This window comes from Oncorhynchus clarkii, chromosome 19, assembly GCF_045791955.1.
Source record: "Oncorhynchus clarkii lewisi isolate Uvic-CL-2024 chromosome 19, UVic_Ocla_1.0, whole genome shotgun sequence".
Classification (NCBI taxonomy): domain Eukaryota; kingdom Metazoa; phylum Chordata; class Actinopteri; order Salmoniformes; family Salmonidae; genus Oncorhynchus; species Oncorhynchus clarkii.
In genome coordinates, this window is record NC_092165.1 from 25,967,583 (window position 1) to 25,984,795 (window position 17,213).

The window sequence follows — 17,213 nt, forward strand, 5'->3', positions numbered from 1 at the left end:
AATGTAAACGGTGACGAACCAGGAAGTGGAATCCACAATATTTCGTTTACGTGACAATTTGGGGAGAGCTTTTGCAGAGCATGTTTCTATGAAAATTATAGCCTATTTAGTCTCAATTTCTCCAACTTTAAATAAATTAAGTTATCCATGAAGGGCTTTATTGACTGCCACTGTCACATATCTGCAGGAGATTTCGACAATGTAGGACTTTTACGTAACGCATATTTTATTGAGGCTTTACCAATTGTTGGTTCTGTATTAACGTTAGATATGACAGTCTGTCTGTTTTGTCTAATGCTTTAATCAATGTATTGTATTTTCTTTCAGGACATAGAAGATGTGATTGAGAATTCTAAAAAGGTAACTGTAACTTGTTCAGCTGTTGTTGCTAATGTCGTAGTCCAGGGGAGGTCTCCTAGTCATTGGCGTGTCCTAATAGTATACATTTTACCACTAGCCGGCCTCTGCCAAGTACCCTGCCCTGAACTTGAGTACTTTTACTAGCCGGTTACCACCCGGTCCTCAACTCTGCACCTTAGAGACTGCTGCACTATGTACATAGTCATTGAACACTGGTCACTTTAATAATTTTACGTTACTGTTTTACCCACTTCATATGTATATACAGTATTCTAGTCAAGGTTAATTCTATATAACTACTGCTGTACACACCTTTTCTATTCATATATTGTCCATAATGTCAATACACACTATGAACATTTTTTTATGTGTGTATTGTTAGGTGTTACTGCACTGTTGGAGCTAGGAGCATAAGCATTTCGCTACACCTGCAAAATATGTTTACGTGACCAATAAAACTTAATTTTGTTTCAGGCTGGGCTTTTAGCACTACTAGCAGTAGCAGAAAATGTCGGAGAGTTTGAAAAGATTATACAGCTGTCACAGAGGTTCCCAGGCTTTATTTTCCCTTGTTTAGGTGTCCATCCTATACAGGGGACAGCTCCTGAGCCACAGAGAGGAGCCGTACTCCAGGTATGTGCCCCAAACAAAGATCATAATCTTCATCGCCACCACCATCATTATCATAATGCATGTCTACTATCGCACTGTCTGTTAAATGGTCATATTTTCTCTATGCAGGATTTAGATGCTGCTTTGCCCCTGATAGAGAAATATAAAGACCATCTTGTTGCTATTGGGGAGGTAAGTAGTCTGTATTGATTTTGTGTGCAAATTGATACAGATCCACACTAGTCTCACCCAGCAGGCAAAACTCTCTACATACACTGCCTTTCAAAAGTATTCTTACCCCTTGGATTTCTTCACATTTTATCATGTTACAAAGTGGGATTAAAATACATTTAATTGTCTTTTTTTGTCAACAATCTACTAAAAATACTCTAATGTCAAAAAACTGAGGATGGATCAACAACATTGTAGTGACTACACAATAATGACTTCAATGACAGAGTGAAAGAATACAAATATACAGAATACAAATATTTAAAAACATGCATTTTGAAAGCAACAAGGTGCTAAAGTAATACTGAAAAAATACACGGCAAAGGAATACACTTTTTGGCCTGAATGCAAATTTTTATGTTTCGGGCAAATCCAACACGTCACTGAGTAACTGCCTTCTTATTTGCCTTCTTATTTTCAAGCATGGTGGTGGCTGCATCATGGTATGGGTATGCTTGACATCGGCTAAGACTGGAGAGTTTTTCAGGGTGAAAAGAAACAGGATGGAGCTAGACAGGCAAAATCCTAGAGGAGAACCTACTTCAGTCTGCTTTACACCAGACACTGGAAGAGTAATTCACCATTCAGCAGGACAATAACCTACAACACAAGGCTAAATCTACACTGGAGTGACTCACAGCTGTAATCGCTGTATTGAAGAAATCCAAGGGGTATGAATACCTTTGCAATGCACTGTATGTGGTAATAAGCCTGGGGCTGGGGTTAGATCCACACTAACTAAGTGGTTGGTTGATGATCTTACATCACTGATAATCAGTCATCATTGCCTTCACTTACAGGTAGGCTTGGATTTCACCCCCAGATTTGTCAGTGGTGACGCAGACAAAGACAGTCAAAGACAGGTGCTTATTCGGCAGGCAGAGATTGCAAAACAACTGGACCTTCCGCTGTGAGTCTTACACTAATATAAACCAAATCAAAATTATTGATCATGCGTTGTTGTTTGCATTGATACATTTTCCTCACAGTCCATTTGTTTTAATCAATATATCTTATCAGATGTATTTTGTAACATGGTGTATCCATTGTTTAGAAATGTCCATTCAAGATCTGCTGGCAGACCTACTATACACCTGCTAAAGGAACAAGGTAATTTCATATATTTCTATGTACACTACATGACCAGAAGTATGTGGACACCTGCTCGTCGAACATCTCATTCTAAAATCATGGGCATTAATATGGAGTTCCCCCTTTGCTGCTATAACAGCCTCCACTCTTCTGGGAAGGCTCTCCACTGTTGGAACATTGCTGCAGGGACTTGCTTCCATTCAGCCACAAGAGCATTAGTGAGGTTGTCAATTAGGCCTGGCTTGCAGTCAGTGTTCCAATTCATCCCAAAGGTGTTCGATGGGGTTGAGGTCAATGCTCTGTGCCGGCCAGTCAAGTTCTTCCACACCGTTCTCAACAAACCAATTCTGTATGGACTTCGCTTTGTGCACAGGGGAATTGGAAACACATGGAAACCCATTTCATGAAGCTCCAGATGAACAGTTATTGTGCTGACGTTGCTTCCAGAGGCAGTTTGGAACTCAGTAGTGAGTGTTGCACCTGAGGACAGATGATTTTTACACGCATCAGCACATGGCGGTCCCGCTCTGTGAGCTTGTGTGGCCTAGCACTTCACAGATGAGCTGTTGTTGCTCCTTGACGTTACCACTTCACAATAACAGCTGTCGTGGAAATTCTAACCAGAAGAAGAGAGACTAGTTTCTTCAAACAACAACTTTATTATAAGATTTGCAAAAGTTGAGCGGTTTACAATCACTCAAAGGTGCAGAATTAAGAGCCCAACGAACAAAGATGGCTCTTAGCTTTTATGGTAAAGTCCAACCTCTTTGTCTATGTGGCAGTTAGCAGATACAGTGGGGGGAAAAGTATTTAGTCAGCCACCAATTGTGCAAGTTCTCCCACTTAAAAAGATGAGAGGCCTGTCATTTTCATCATAGGTACACTTCAACTATGACAGACAAAATGAGAAAAAAAAATCCAGAAAATCACATTGTAAGATTTTTCATGAATTTATTTGCAAATTATGGTGGAAAATATGTTTTTGGTCAATAACAAAAGTTTATCTCAATACTTTGTTATATACCCTTTGTTGGCAATGACAGAGGTCAAACGTTTTCTGTAAGTTTTCACACTGTTGCTGGTATTTTGGCCCATTCCTCCATGCAGATCTCCTCTAGAGCAGTGATTGTTTTGGGGCTGTTGCTGGGCAACACGGACTTTCAACTCCCTCCAAAGATTTTCTATGGGGTTGAGATCTGGAGACTGGCTAGGCCACTCCAGGACCTTGAAATGCTTCTTGCGAAGCCACTCCTTCGTTGCCCGGGCGGTGTGTTTGGGATCATTGTCATGCTGAAAGACCCAGCCACGTTTCATCTTCAATGCCCTTGCTGATGGAAGGAGGTTTTTACTCAAAATCTCACGATACATGGCCCCATTCATTCTTTCCTTTACACGGATCAGTCGTCCTGGTCCTTTGCAGAAAAACAGCCCCAAAGCATGATGTTTCCACACCCATGCTTTCCAGTAGGTATGGTTTGGATGCAACTCAGCATTATTTTTCCTCCAAACACGATGAGTTGAGTTTTTACCAAAAAGTTATATTTTGGTTTCATCTGACCATATGACATTCTCCCAATCTTCCTCTGGATCATCCAAATGCTCTCTAGCAAACTTCAGACGGGCCTGGACATGTACTGGCTTAAGCAGGGGGACACGTCTGGCACTGCAGGATTTGAGTCCCTGGCGGCGTAGTGTGTTACTGATGGTAGGCCTTGTTACTTTGGTCCCAGCTCTCTGCAGGTCATTCACTAGGTCCCCCCGTGTGGTTCTGGGATTTTAGCTCACCGTTCTTGTGATCATTTTGACCCCACAGGGTGAGATCTTGCGTGGAGCCCCAGATCGAGGGAGATTATCAGTGGTCTATCAGTGGTATGTCTTCCATTTCCTAATAATTGCTCCCACCGTTGATTTCTTCAAACCAAGCTGCTTACCTATTGCAGATTCAGTCTTCCCAGCCTGGTGCAGGTCTACAATTTTGTTTCTGGTGTCCTTTGACAGCTCTTTGGTCTTGGCCATAGTGGAGTTTGGAGTGTGACTTTTTGAGGTTGTGGACAGGTGTCTTTTATACTGATAACAAGTTCAAACAGGTGCCATTAATACAGGTAACGAGTGGATGACAGAGGAGCCTCTTAAAGAAGAAGTTACAGGTCTGTGAGAGCCAGAAATCTTGCTTGTTTGTAGGTGACCAAATACTTATTTTCCACCATCATTTGCAAATAAATTCATAAAAAATCCTACAATGTGATTTTCTGTATTTTTTTTCTTCATTTTGTCTGTCATAGTTGAAGTGTACCTATGATGAAAATGACAGGCCTCTCTCATCTTTTTAAGTGGGAGAACTTGCACAATTGGTGGCTGACTAAATACTTTTTTGCCCCACTGTATGTGCAAACGGGTGGGGAACATAGTGTATAAAAGGTGTTTTGCTTGTCTGTGCAAATTGATAGCTGACGTTGCCACCATTGTCTGTTCCTTCCTGCAAGTTTCCACGCAGATGAGTTCCTACAGATCGTACAAATGGGATGTCACATACGGTGGTCGCACCCGGTTCTTATCTGTACACCCAGACTTATGACTAATTCACACAAGACAAGCCTGCGTCAGCAAAAAAACACTAACATGTAACAATGCACAATTCTCTTAAGAAAAAACAGCATATGATATCTAAAAGTAATTTTCCACCACAGTCCTCCCTTTTGAGACTGTCTCAACCTAATAGAAAATTACTTACAAGCATTTTCATCAAACAAGCATTAACATGAGGGGAAAGAGGAAAAATTGAAGACTTTCTTAGACTTAGTACATTACAATCGTAAATGACCTCCTTTGTCATTGAGTTTCAAACCTTCACATAGTGCAATTCATTCTCAGAAGGGGAAAAATAACATAAGAATTAAACATCGGTACACGCTTCATCACCACACGTAAGGCAATTGCTTCGTTTGGTGTTTGTTTGCGAGATCACTGATGAGCTCTTTCAGATGTTCCACTTACAATAGTCAAGTTATCCTCACCCTGGGGTATGAATGTACAGCAATGGTCACTTATCCTTCGGCACAGAAGTTGTGATGCTACTACTACAGCGAACTTCCCTTCTGGTAAGATGGCTTCCTGTATACAGGTATCTTTGGCTATTTCAAGCATTGTACATTCTTTGGCAAACCCCTCACTGAAAGTTGACAATAATGTCTGAAATGAAAACACTATCTCTGCTAGAATCTACAACTAACACCCTTGTGCAGCAAACGTTCTGTCTCAAACACATGCCCTGTATGTACTTAACCTCTGGCTACATGCAGTTGCACATAAATCATTCCATCTAACCCATAACATGCTAGTCACTACTGCTAGTCCACTTATATAGTTAAAAATATACTAAAACATGCTCATATTAATGTTAATATATCATCCAGAAAGCCATATGTATTGATGCGCTTTAACATTAGAATCCTGATAACATAGTAAAACAAAACCCCTACTATCATTGGTTATAAAACCCATCATGGTTATACAACCCAAATTTAGAATGACAGTCCTTAGTGTTTCACGTTGAGTCTATCACTGAAATTCAAGACCCTCGATTTAGCACACGCCGACACAGTTAGAATGTACATTTACAAACAGGGGACCATATATATATATATATATATATATATATATATATATATATATATATATCAGTTTATACTACTTATATATATATATATACAGTTTATACTACTTATATATATACAGTTTATACTACTTATATTACCAGTATTAACTTTTCTCATTTACAGCCCCCATTTGTATCTGTTAAACTGTCGCGAGTGGCATGTTAATTACTGATTGGTATCTCAATGCATTTGAATTTAAATTACAATATGCTTCCCAGTGTGTAGACCTCCAAAATCAACATGATACTCCAAATAAACAGTTTAGGGCAACTCCTAAATCAATTTACAGGCATAGTTGACCACCCCCCCTCCTTACTGGAACTCTTCTCCTGGTGTTTCTTCGCTTTCTGAAAGTCACTGAGCTCTTCAGTAAAGCCATTCTAATGCCAATGTTTGTCTATGGAGATTGCATGGCTGTGTGCTCGACACCTGTTAGCAACAGGTGTGATTTAAGTAACCGAATCCACTAATTGGAAGGAGTGTCCACATACTTTTGTATACAGTGCATTCGGAAAGTATTCAGACCACTTGACTTTTTCCACATTTTGTTACGTTTATTACGTTTCACACTACGTAGTACTAACACTACAACACTTGTTTGCTCGTTGTGTAAAAAAAATAATGTTTACGCATTTTATCTGAACAGATGTGAGGCTTGTATTGTCTGAACTATGTCACTTAATGTGCAAATTTGAACTTCTCTTCCTTAAAAAAAAATAAAAGATTTCCCACCAGAAATGTTGTTACGTTACAGCCTTATTCTAAAATGTATTACATCGTTTTTTCCCCTCATCAATCTACACACAATAACAAAGCGAGAACCGTTTTTTGTAATTTTTTGCAAATGTATAAAAAATAAGAAATTGAAATACCTTATTTACATAAGTATTAAGACCCTTTGCTATGAGACTCGAAATTGAGCTCTGGTGCATCCTGTTTACATTGATCATCCTTGAGATGTTTCTACAACTTGATTGGAGTCCACCTGTGGTAAATTCAATTGATTGGACATGATTTGGAAAGGCACACACCTGTCTATATAAGGTCCCACAGTTGACGGCGCATGTCAGAGCAATTGTCCGTAGAGCTCCGAGGCGGCATTATGTTGAGGCACGTATCTGGGGAAGGGTACCAAAACATTTCTGCAGCATGAAGGTCCCCAAGAACACAGTGGCCTGTATTCTTAAATGGAATAAGTTTGGAACCACCAAGACTGAGCAATCGGGGGAGAAGAGCCTTGGTCAGGTAGGTGACCAAGACCCCGATGGTCAGTCTGACAGAGCTCTAGAGTTCCTAAGTGGAGATGGGAGAACCTTCCAGAAGAACAATCATCACTCCACCAATCAGGCCTTTATGGTAGAGTAGCCACTCCTCAGTAAAAGGCACATGACAGCCCACTTGGTGGTGGCAGCATCATGTTGTGGGGATGTTTTTCTGCTGCAGGGACTCGGAGACTAATCAGGATCAAGGGAAAGATGAACAGAGCAAAGTACAGAGATATTCTTGATGAAAACCTACTCCAGAGTGCTCGGGATCTCAGACTGGGGCGAAGGTTCAACTTCCAACAGAACAACGACCCTAAGCACACAGCCAAGACGATGCAGGAGTGGCTTTGGGACAAGTCTCTGAATGTCCTTAAGTGGCCCAGACAGTGCCCAGACTTGAACCCAATTGAACATCTCTGGAGAGACCTGAAAATAGCTGTGCAGCGATGCTCCATGTCCAACCTGACAGAGCTTGAGAGGATCTGCTGAGAAGAATGGGAGAAAGTCCCTAATTACAGGTGGGCCAAGCTTGTCACGTCATAGACTTGAGGCATTTTAAAATAAGGCTGTAATGAAACAAAATGTGGAAAAAGTCAAGGAGTCTGAATACTTTCTGAAAATACTGTAGACATAGGACAGACACTTCAAAATTCACCAATGGTGACTTTAAAACAGTTAGAGTTTAATAGCGGTGATAGAAAACTGAGGATGGATCAACAACATTGTAGTTACTCCACAAAACTAACTTAAATGACAGAGTGAAAAGAAGGAAACCTGTACAGAGTAAAAATATTCCACAACATACATTCTGTTTGCAACAAGGCATGTAAGTAATACTGCAAAAAATGAACTTCATGTCCTGAATACAAAGGGTTATGTTTGGGGCAAATACAACGCAACGCATCACAGAGTAGGGCTCATCATATTTTCAAGCATGATGGTGGCTGAATAATGTTATGGGTATGCTTGTCATCGGCAAGGACTAGGGAGTTTTTTGGGATGAAACGAAATGGAATAGAACTAAGCACATGCAAAATCCAAGAAAAAAAACAGGTTCAGTCTGCTTTCCAACAGACCCTGGGAGTTGCTTACCAAGCAAGCCGAAGTTGAATATTCCTGAGTGGCCTAGCTACAGTTTTGACTTAAATTGGCTTGAAAATCTATGGCAAGACTTGAAAATGGCCGAATAGCAATGATCAACCACCAACTTCAGAGTTTGAATAATTTTTTAAAATAGTGATTTGCAAATATTGTACAATCCAGGTGTGCTAGGCTTTTAGACTTACCCAGAAATACTCGCAGCTGTAATCACTGCCAAAGGTGTCTAACATGTATTGACTCAGGGGTTGAATCCATATGTAATATATTAGTGTTTTATTTTTTTACAAAGGCTCAAATTGTTCTTCCACTTTGATAGAGTATTTTGTGTAGATCGTTGACAAAAAATGACAAACCCATTTTAATCCCACCTTGTAACACAACAAAATGTGTAAAAAGTCAAAGGGTGTGAATACTTTCTGAAGGCACGGAATCTGCCAAGTTAATTCATATAGTAAACAATGCATGTCTCAGGACTACCTGGCCTGATGACTCCTAGCTGTCCCCACTCCACCTGGCCATGCTGCTGCTCCAGTTTCAAATGTTCTGCCTGCGCCTACGGAACCCTGTCCTGTCCCACACCTGCTGTTTTCAACTATCTAGAGACAGCAGGAGCGGTAGAGATACTCTGAATGATTGGCTATGAAAAGCCAACTGACATTTACTCCTGAGGTGCTGTCCTGTTGCACAACCACTGTGATTATTATTATTTGACCCTGCTGATCATCTATGAACATTTGAACATCTTGGCTATGTTCTGTTATAATCTCCAACCGGCACAGCCAGAAGAGGACTGGCCACCCACCTCATAGCCTGGTTCCTCTCTAGGTTTCTTCCTAGGTTCTGGCCTTTCTAGGGAGTGTTTCCTTGCCATCGTGCTTCTACACCTGCATTGCTTGCTGTTTGGGGTTTTAGGTTTGAATTCTGTACAGCACTTTGACATCAGCCGATGTAAGAAGGGCTTTATAAATAAATGTGATTGACTTTGACTTTCCACTAGGTGTTGAGAAAGCTCTTCTTCATGCTTTTGATGGGAAACCCTCAGTTGCCATGGAGGGAGTGAAGGCTGGGTATTTCTTCTCCATTCCTCCATCTATAGTAAGAAGTGAACAGGTAAAGAGTTTTATAATTATAACTTTATTTTTCTGTAAGTGTATTAAGGCTTTTGTTAAATTCACTTGAAATGAATTGGGATTTGATTTGTATTCTCACACTAAGTAGTACTAACACTACAGCACTTGTTTGCTCGTTGTTTAAAAAAAAAAAAAAAGGTTGATGCATTTTATCTGAACCGATGTGAGTCTTGTACAGTCTGAACTATGTCACTTAATGTGCTAATTTGAATTTATGTCTCTTACTTAAAAAAAAATAATGTTTTCTCACAAGAAGCAGAAGCTAGTGAAACAGCTGCCGTTGGAGAGCATGTGTCTAGAAACCGATTCACCTGCCTTGGGTCCAGAGAAACAGGTAGGATTGCTAACTTATTTATTTACACTCAAAAACAAAACGCAATATACACTACCGTTCAAAAGTTTGGGGTCACTTAGAAATGTCCTTGTTTTGAAAGAAAAGCACATTTTTGTCCATTAAATAACATCAAATTGATCAGAAATACAGTGTAGACATTGTTAATTAATGTTGTAAGTTACTATTTTAGCTTGAAACGGCAGATTTCTTTTTTAAATGGAATATCTACACAGGCATACAGAGGTCCATTATCAGCAACCATTTCTCCTGTGTTCCAATGGCACGTTGTGTTAGCTAATCCAAGTTCATCAATTTAAAAGTCTAATTGATCATTAGAAAACCCTTTTTCAATTATGTTAGCACAGCTGAAAACGGTTGTCCTGATATAAAAAAACAATAAAACTGGCCTTCTTTAGACAAGTTGAGTATCTGGAGCATCAGCATTTGTGGGCTCGATTACAGGCTCCAAATGGCCAGAAACAAAGATCTGAAACTTGTCAGGCTATTCTTGTTCTGAGAAATGAAGGCTATTCCATGCGAGAAATTGCCAAGCAACTGAAGATCTTGTACAACTCTTTGTACTACTCCCTTCACAGAACAAAGCAAACTGTCTCTAACCAGAATAGAAAGAGGAGTGGGAGGCCCCCACTCTGAGCAAGAGGACAAGTACATTAGTGTCTAGTTTGAGAAACAGACGCTTCACAAATCCTCAACTGGCAGCTTCATTAGTAGTAGTAAATAGACTCCGGGATGCTATTTTAATGGACAAAAATGTAGCGTTTCTTTCAAAAACAAGGACATTTCTAAGTGACCCCAAACTTTTGAACGTTAGTGTATATAAAACATAACACAGTATATATACTGAACAAAAATATAAACGCAACATGTAAAACAAGGACATTTCTAAGTGACCTCATATTTCATGAGCTGAACTAAAAAGATCCAACCCTCCAACCACACTAAAATTATATTTCTCTCAATTGTTGTGCACAAATGTTTTTACATCCCTGTTAGTGAGCATTTCTCCTTTGCCAAGATAATACATCCACAGGACAGGTGTGGCAGATCAAGAAGCGGATTAAACAGCATGATCATTGCACAGTTGCATCTTGTGCTGGGTACAATAAAAGGCATCTCTAAAATGTGCAGTTTTGTCACACAAAACAATGAACACAATGCCACGGATGTCTCAAGTTTTGAGGGAGCGTGCAATTGACATACTGACTGCAGAGCTGTTGCCAGATCATTCAATGTTAATTTCTCTACCATTTGGCAGTAGGTTCAACTGGCCTCACATCCGCAGACCACGTGTATGGCGTTGTGTGGGCAAGAGGTTTGCTGATGTGAAAATTGTGAACAGAGTGCCCCATGGTGGCGGTGGGGTTATGGTATGGGCAGGCATACAGTGCATTCGGAAAGTATTCAGACCCCTTGACTTTTTCCGCATTTTGTTACGTTTGTCTTATTCTAAAATATATATATATTTTTTTATCCTCTTTAATTTGCACACAATATCCCATAATGACAAAGTGAAATCGGGTAAATGTATATTAAAATGCAGGTGTGCAAAGCTTGTAGCATCATACCCAAGAAGACTTGAGGCTATAAATGCGTAAAGGGTCTGAATAATTGTGTAAATGTGATATTTCAGGGTTTTATATTTTATACATTTGCAAACATTTATAAAACCTGTTTTTACTTTGTCATTATGGGGTATTGTGTGTAGATTGATGAGAAGAAAAACAAACAATTTAATCGATTTTAGATTAAGGCCGTAATGTAACAAAATGTGGAAAAATTCAAGGGGCTTGAATACTTTCCAAATGCACTGTAAGCTACGGACAACAAACACAATTGCATTTTGTCAAAGGCTATTTGAATGCACAGAGATACCGTGACTAGATCCTGAGGCCCAGTGTCGTGCCATTCATCCGCTGCCATCACCTCATGTTTCAGCATGATAATGCAGAGCCCCATGTCGCAAGGATCTGTACACAATTCCTGGAAGCTGAAAATGTCCCAGTTCTTCCAAGGCTTGCATGCTCAGCAGACATGTCACCCATTGAGCATGTTTGGGATGCTCCGGATCGACGTGTACGACAGCGTGTTCCAGTTCCCGCCAATATCCAGCAACTTCGCACAGCCATTGAAGAGGAGTGAGACAACATTCCACAGGCCACTGTCAACAGCCTGATCAATTCTATGAAAATGAGAGGTCACACCAGACAGTGACTGATTTTCTGATCCACGCCCCTACCGTTTTTTAAAGTTATCTGTGACCAACGGATGCATATCTGTATTCACAGTCACGTAGATTATGGCCTAATGAATTTATTTCAATTGACTGATTTACTTATATGAACTATAACTCAGTAAAATATTAGAAATTGTTGCCTGTTGCGTTTATATTTTTGTTCAGTGTAGATTGAAATCCATATGCCATTGACTTTATCCTGGTTTGAAAGTGGTTGTACATCAAGTAATGTTTGAAAGTGATTGATGCATCTAAGAATATATTTTAGAGATGGTATTACTAACACTAGTCATGCTTTTGCATCTTAAACATAGGTGAGAAATGAGCCAAAGAATATCTCTGTCTGTGCTGAGTACATCAGTAAAATCAAAGGGGTTCCCTTGGAAACGGTGATGGAGGTGACGACACAGAATGCCCTGCGCCTGTTCCCTAGGCTCAAGACATTACTCAGAGCCTGAACAACCAAGTCTGGGTTTCAATCCAAGGCATGTTACATAGTAGTGCATGGCTCTTGACCTTTTTAAAGGTAATTTACGCTTAAGGGAAAGGGGGATACTTAGTCAGTTGTACAACTGAATACATTCAACTGAAATGTGTCTTCCGCATTTAACCCAACCCCTCTGAATCAGAGAGGTGCGGGGGGGGGGCTGCCATAATCGGCATCCACGTCTTCGGGGCCCGGGGAGCTGACATGCACAGTGTTTACCATGAATGTGATCTCCGCGAGCGTCAGGGAAATTTCCTTTCAATGGTCAGCTGTCCAGTGCTCTGCTCTATAAGAGGCCTTGGATTGAATCTCACCCTCTTGGGTGAAGTTCCTGAAAGTCACCACTGTGTCACCTTGGTGTTATATCAGCAAGGATGTAGAGGGAAATAAGGCAACCGAAAGGCCTGCAAACTGAACAGCATTTATAAAGACTTTCAAGTTAGAGCTGCTTTTGGACTGTGTATGCCTAGGAGTTGAGGTGTAGAGTTTAAAAAACAGTTTTTATGTTCATATCCAACATCTGTTATGTAACAAGCTAAATAAATATGACAAATGTATTTCTTTAAATAAATATGATCAGATTTCTTGTGCTACATTCCTTGTGCTACATGTAAATTATGTGTTACAACGACACCAGACAATATATTTAGTTTTGGTAGACCCTGTCTGTTATCTTAATAGGAAAAAAGGTATTGAAAGAAACAGGAGCTTTCCCACAGAAGTGCTACACCAGGAACACTACCTTATAGCATAACCTGGAGAAAACCATAGAAACACAGCAATGGCTTTTTCATTAAATTACAGTAGCACGACATTCTTTACGGACAAATGTGACTCGTTTCAGGAAACTAGGTGTATGTCGCACGTCACTACTTCACAGGAGAGTCATTTGAATATACTTTTTTGGGGCAGAAATGCCTTCTGGAACATGTGAACTTTCATGTGCCTTAATAACAAACTTGTATTCCATCCGGAAATTGTTAAATTACAAGCCTAGTTAGTTTAGTGACGGAAAGACCGGAACCTTCCCGCTAGCCATGATTGGCTGAGATAATGGATGGTCTGGACATGCCGGGAGATGAGTTTGGATTGGTCTACCATGTAGCATGCTTCTGTTTATGACGTGAGCTGCTCTGTATGTGTTGATAGTAATTTCTACCACACAGTTTTTGAAATCTATAACGTTAGCCATTGAGAACTACAAGGGTTTTCTCAACAACATTGATGCCCTGAATTTAGCAGGCGCCATCGACAGATCAGTTAGAAAAAAGTGATTTGCTACTTTCTGGAGTAACTTGACACAACGCTGGCAAAACAAGATGTAGCTGTTAAATGTTAGTTAAATGTTTCCAGTCTGTCATGAAGCGTTCATCCATGTATAAGGGCAAGAGTCTAGCTATATTTTCAGATATTATACGTTTCTAATTTTGAATGGGTGTAAACAAAGAAGAGCGCTCTAGTAGGGGTACCAAAACATTCAAGGGCCATTTTCTCAAGTGGGATTCGAAGTTTATCAACTTTCAAAGCAGAATTACTTTCCTATTGTTCTTCAACTGCAGTGTATGATATACAATTTTCTAGCTCTGAGTCACAACTTTTATCCAATGTAAAAAAAAAATAAAACATTTCAAATTTTGCTACATAAAACCAAATTATGGTGGTCGTTCAGAAATGTTCCTGCTTTAAAACAGCAATTTTACAGAGATTGAATTGTATATTTTACAATCAGGAGTATAGTGACAAGTATTAGAGAGTAACTTGTCACTCACTGTTAACATAAATGTTATTCAAGCAGCTAGCCAGTACAAGCTAGATTTTGTTCTGGGTTCATGTTGAGTACAGCAGTAAGATCTCCCTATGACAGAACCCATAATGCGTTGTCATTCCCCCATAGTGGTCCCTTTAGTTCAGTCTCAACCCTCATAGTGATAGTGGTGTCAGTCCATGGGTTCCTGGTACTACATGCAGTAAACTAGCAATTCTCAACGGGTGGGTTGCGACCCTAATTTGGGTCGCAGGAAGTTTTTAATGGGTTGCGGGTGTTATGAAAAAAATACTACAGTCTAATTTTAACCCAGTTAGAAAGTGTTGTTGTAATGAGTGGACAGAGTACCACATTCCAGGCCAAGATGTACAGTTCTGTAATTGACACCACCCCCTTTCAACAAGACCAATAAACTGCTCTCCCTTTATCACTTTACAACTCTGAATGGCCCTGAGTACGTCAGAAAACATAAACCAGACCCTTCTGCAAGTCAGCAGACCACCTGGTGATCTGCATGTATCCCAAGAGGACAGTCAGGAATTGTTACTCTTTGTAATGAAGATAAAATGGCATCAAGAGTACAAAAGGACATTTAAACATGTTTTCTTCACTGTATTAAAACTGAAGGACTCTTGACATGTTGATGTAACCTGAAACAATGTGATATCTTTCTTCTGATTTTCCTATGTCATAAAATAAGTATAATTGGTATTTTAGTGTAACATAAAATATATGTCCAAGTCTGGGCTCTGGCTGGGCCACTCAAGGACATTGAGACTTGTCCCGAAGCCACTCCTGCATTGTCTTGGCTGTGTGCTTAGGGTTGTTGTCCTGTTGGAAGGTGAACCTTCGCCCCAGTCTGAGGTCCTGAGCGCTCTGGTGCAGATCTTCATCAAGTATCTCGCTGTACTTTGCTCCGTTCATCTTTCCCTCTATCCTGACAAGTCTCCCAGTCCCTGCCACTGAAAAACATCCCTACAGCATGATGCTGCCAACACCATGCTTCACCGTAGGGATGGTGCCAGTTTCCTCCAGATGTGACGCTTGGAATTCAGGTCAAAGAGTTCAATCTTGGTTTCATCAGGCCAGAGAATCTTGTTTCTCATGGTCTGAGAGTCCTTTAGGTGCCTTTTGGCAAACTCCAAGGAGGCTGTCATGTGCCTTTTACTGAGGAGTGGCTTCTATCTGGCCACTCTACCATAAATGCCTGATTGGTGTTGTGCAGCAGAGATGGCTGTCCTTCTCATTCCCCCTCAGGAGACTGAAAATATTTGGCATGGGTCCTCAGATCCTCAAAAGGTTCTACAGCTGCACCATCGAGAGCATCCTGACTGGTTGCATCACTGCCTGGTATGGCAACTGCTTGGCCTCCGATCACAAGGCACTACAGAGGGTGGTGCATACGGCCCAGTACATCACTGGGGCCAAGCTTCCTGCCATCAAGGACCTCTATATCAGGTGGTGTCAGAGGAAGGCCCTAAAAATTGTCAGACTCCAGCCACCCTAGTCATAGACTGTTCTCTCTGCTACCGCACCGCAAGCGTTACCGGAGCACCAAGTCTAGGTCCAAAAGGCTTCTTAACAGCTTCTACCTCCAAGCCATAAGACTCCTGAACATCTAATCAAAGGGCTTCCCAGACCCCTCTTTTACATTGCTGCTTCTTTCTGTTTATAATATATGCATAGTCACTTTAACTCTACCTACGTGTACATATTACCTCAATTACCTCAACTAACCGGTTGCCCCGCACATTGACTCTGTACTTGTACCCCCTATATATAGCCTTGCTTGATATTTTACTGCTAATGTTGAATTATGTTACTTTTATTTTAAATTTTTTACTTAACATCTTAAAGCATTGTTGGTTAAGGGCTTGTATAAGTAAGCATTTCACCTGTTGTATTCGGCGCATGTGACAATTTGTTTTGATGATTTGATTCTGGAAGGTTATCCCATCCCCAGAGGTACTCTGGAGCTCTGTCAGAGTGACCATCGGGTTCTTGGTCACCTCCCTGACCAAGGCCCTTCTCCTCCGATTGCTCATTTTGACTGGAATACTTTCAGAATGCACTATATGTCCATTGCGCTGCACACAATTTAAACTTAGTCTTGAATGATGCATGACAAGATATACCAGAGATAAGAGACTGTTGATATTGCATCTACACAACTCTTACGGCAGTTCACCAGTTTGAAAGAAATCGCAAACATCTTTTTATGTTCAAGTCCTCAAGAACTGTTTTCTGCTAAAGATAACCGGTTTGCATCTGCCAATTTATTGGCTGTCCAGTATCCAGACAATCTGTCCACAGAGCGTCCTATACAGTTACTCTTTCCGTAACGTGTCGAGGCCGGCAATTAAGGAGAATGAGCGCCTCAATTAAAGATGTTACAGAACAACTCCCTTCTGCCCAGTTTCCCTGTTGTTGCTACAGCAATCAAGCTGTTTTTACCACACCTGAAACTGTCACATCTGCGGAGAGATCGTTTTCTAAAGTAAAACTCAAAAAACTACCTAAGAAGCATTAGGCTGTGTTTTTGAACACCGGAGTAAGCTCCACTCATTGCAATGGCCCCGTGGTAGCGTTGGCCACGTTTGTTCACTGACATCCACTCATACTGTACTTTCAATTAGTTTATTTTTTAGTTCCATTCTTCAAGCCCAAGAAACAAACACTTATCTTCCTATTACATATGGAAATTACAAAGGTTTCTGAATTACTTTTGAGGGTTACTGTCAAAACGGTTTATTAAATAAAAATAGACATCGTGACAGGCGCATGGGCCCCCAGAGCTTGTGGGCTCCCCTCATTGCGGGGGGTCCGGTAAGCCAGTGCTACATACCCCAGTAATGTAATTGAGTGTGTAGTATCATCCTCAATAAGATGGTGTTTCTCAAATCAATCATCAGAACATTTAATTATC

At 40.5% G+C, this 17,213-nt stretch overlaps 1 protein-coding gene across 2 annotated transcripts; it reads left to right on the forward strand.

Annotated features, from left to right (window-relative positions):
- The first annotated feature begins 12 nt into the window (after positions 1 to 12).
- Positions 13 to 13,115, forward strand: LOC139374969 (putative deoxyribonuclease TATDN3). Of its 2 annotated transcripts, none has more exons than XM_071116254.1 (9): positions 13 to 201; positions 328 to 360; positions 835 to 993; positions 1,102 to 1,164; positions 2,004 to 2,113; positions 2,258 to 2,313; positions 9,315 to 9,427; positions 9,701 to 9,781; positions 12,350 to 13,115. In XM_071116254.1, the coding sequence occupies exons 1-9, from the start codon at positions 148 to 150 to the stop codon at positions 12,491 to 12,493; spliced, it is 813 nt and encodes a 270-aa protein (XP_070972355.1). In that variant the 5' UTR covers positions 13 to 147; the 3' UTR covers positions 12,494 to 13,115. The 2 variants fall into 2 exon arrangements, with proteins under 2 accessions (XP_070972355.1, XP_070972356.1); XM_071116255.1 differs by having other exon boundaries at positions 28 to 201; positions 9,704 to 9,781.
- Positions 13,116 to 17,213: the final 4,098 nt, after the last annotated feature.

Bases quoted from the DNA above. Each gene is read 5' to 3' on its own strand.
- LOC139374969 (XM_071116254.1), top strand. From the start codon at position 148: ATGAAGGGCTTTATTGACTGCCACTGTCACATATCTGCAGGAGATTTC. The intron at 361-834 runs GTAACTGTAACT...ATTTTGTTTCAG, and splicing joins TGATTGAGAATTCTAAAAAG to GCTGGGCTTTTAGCACTACT. The intron at 9,782-12,349 runs GTAGGATTGCTA...TCTTAAACATAG, and splicing joins CCTTGGGTCCAGAGAAACAG to GTGAGAAATGAGCCAAAGAA.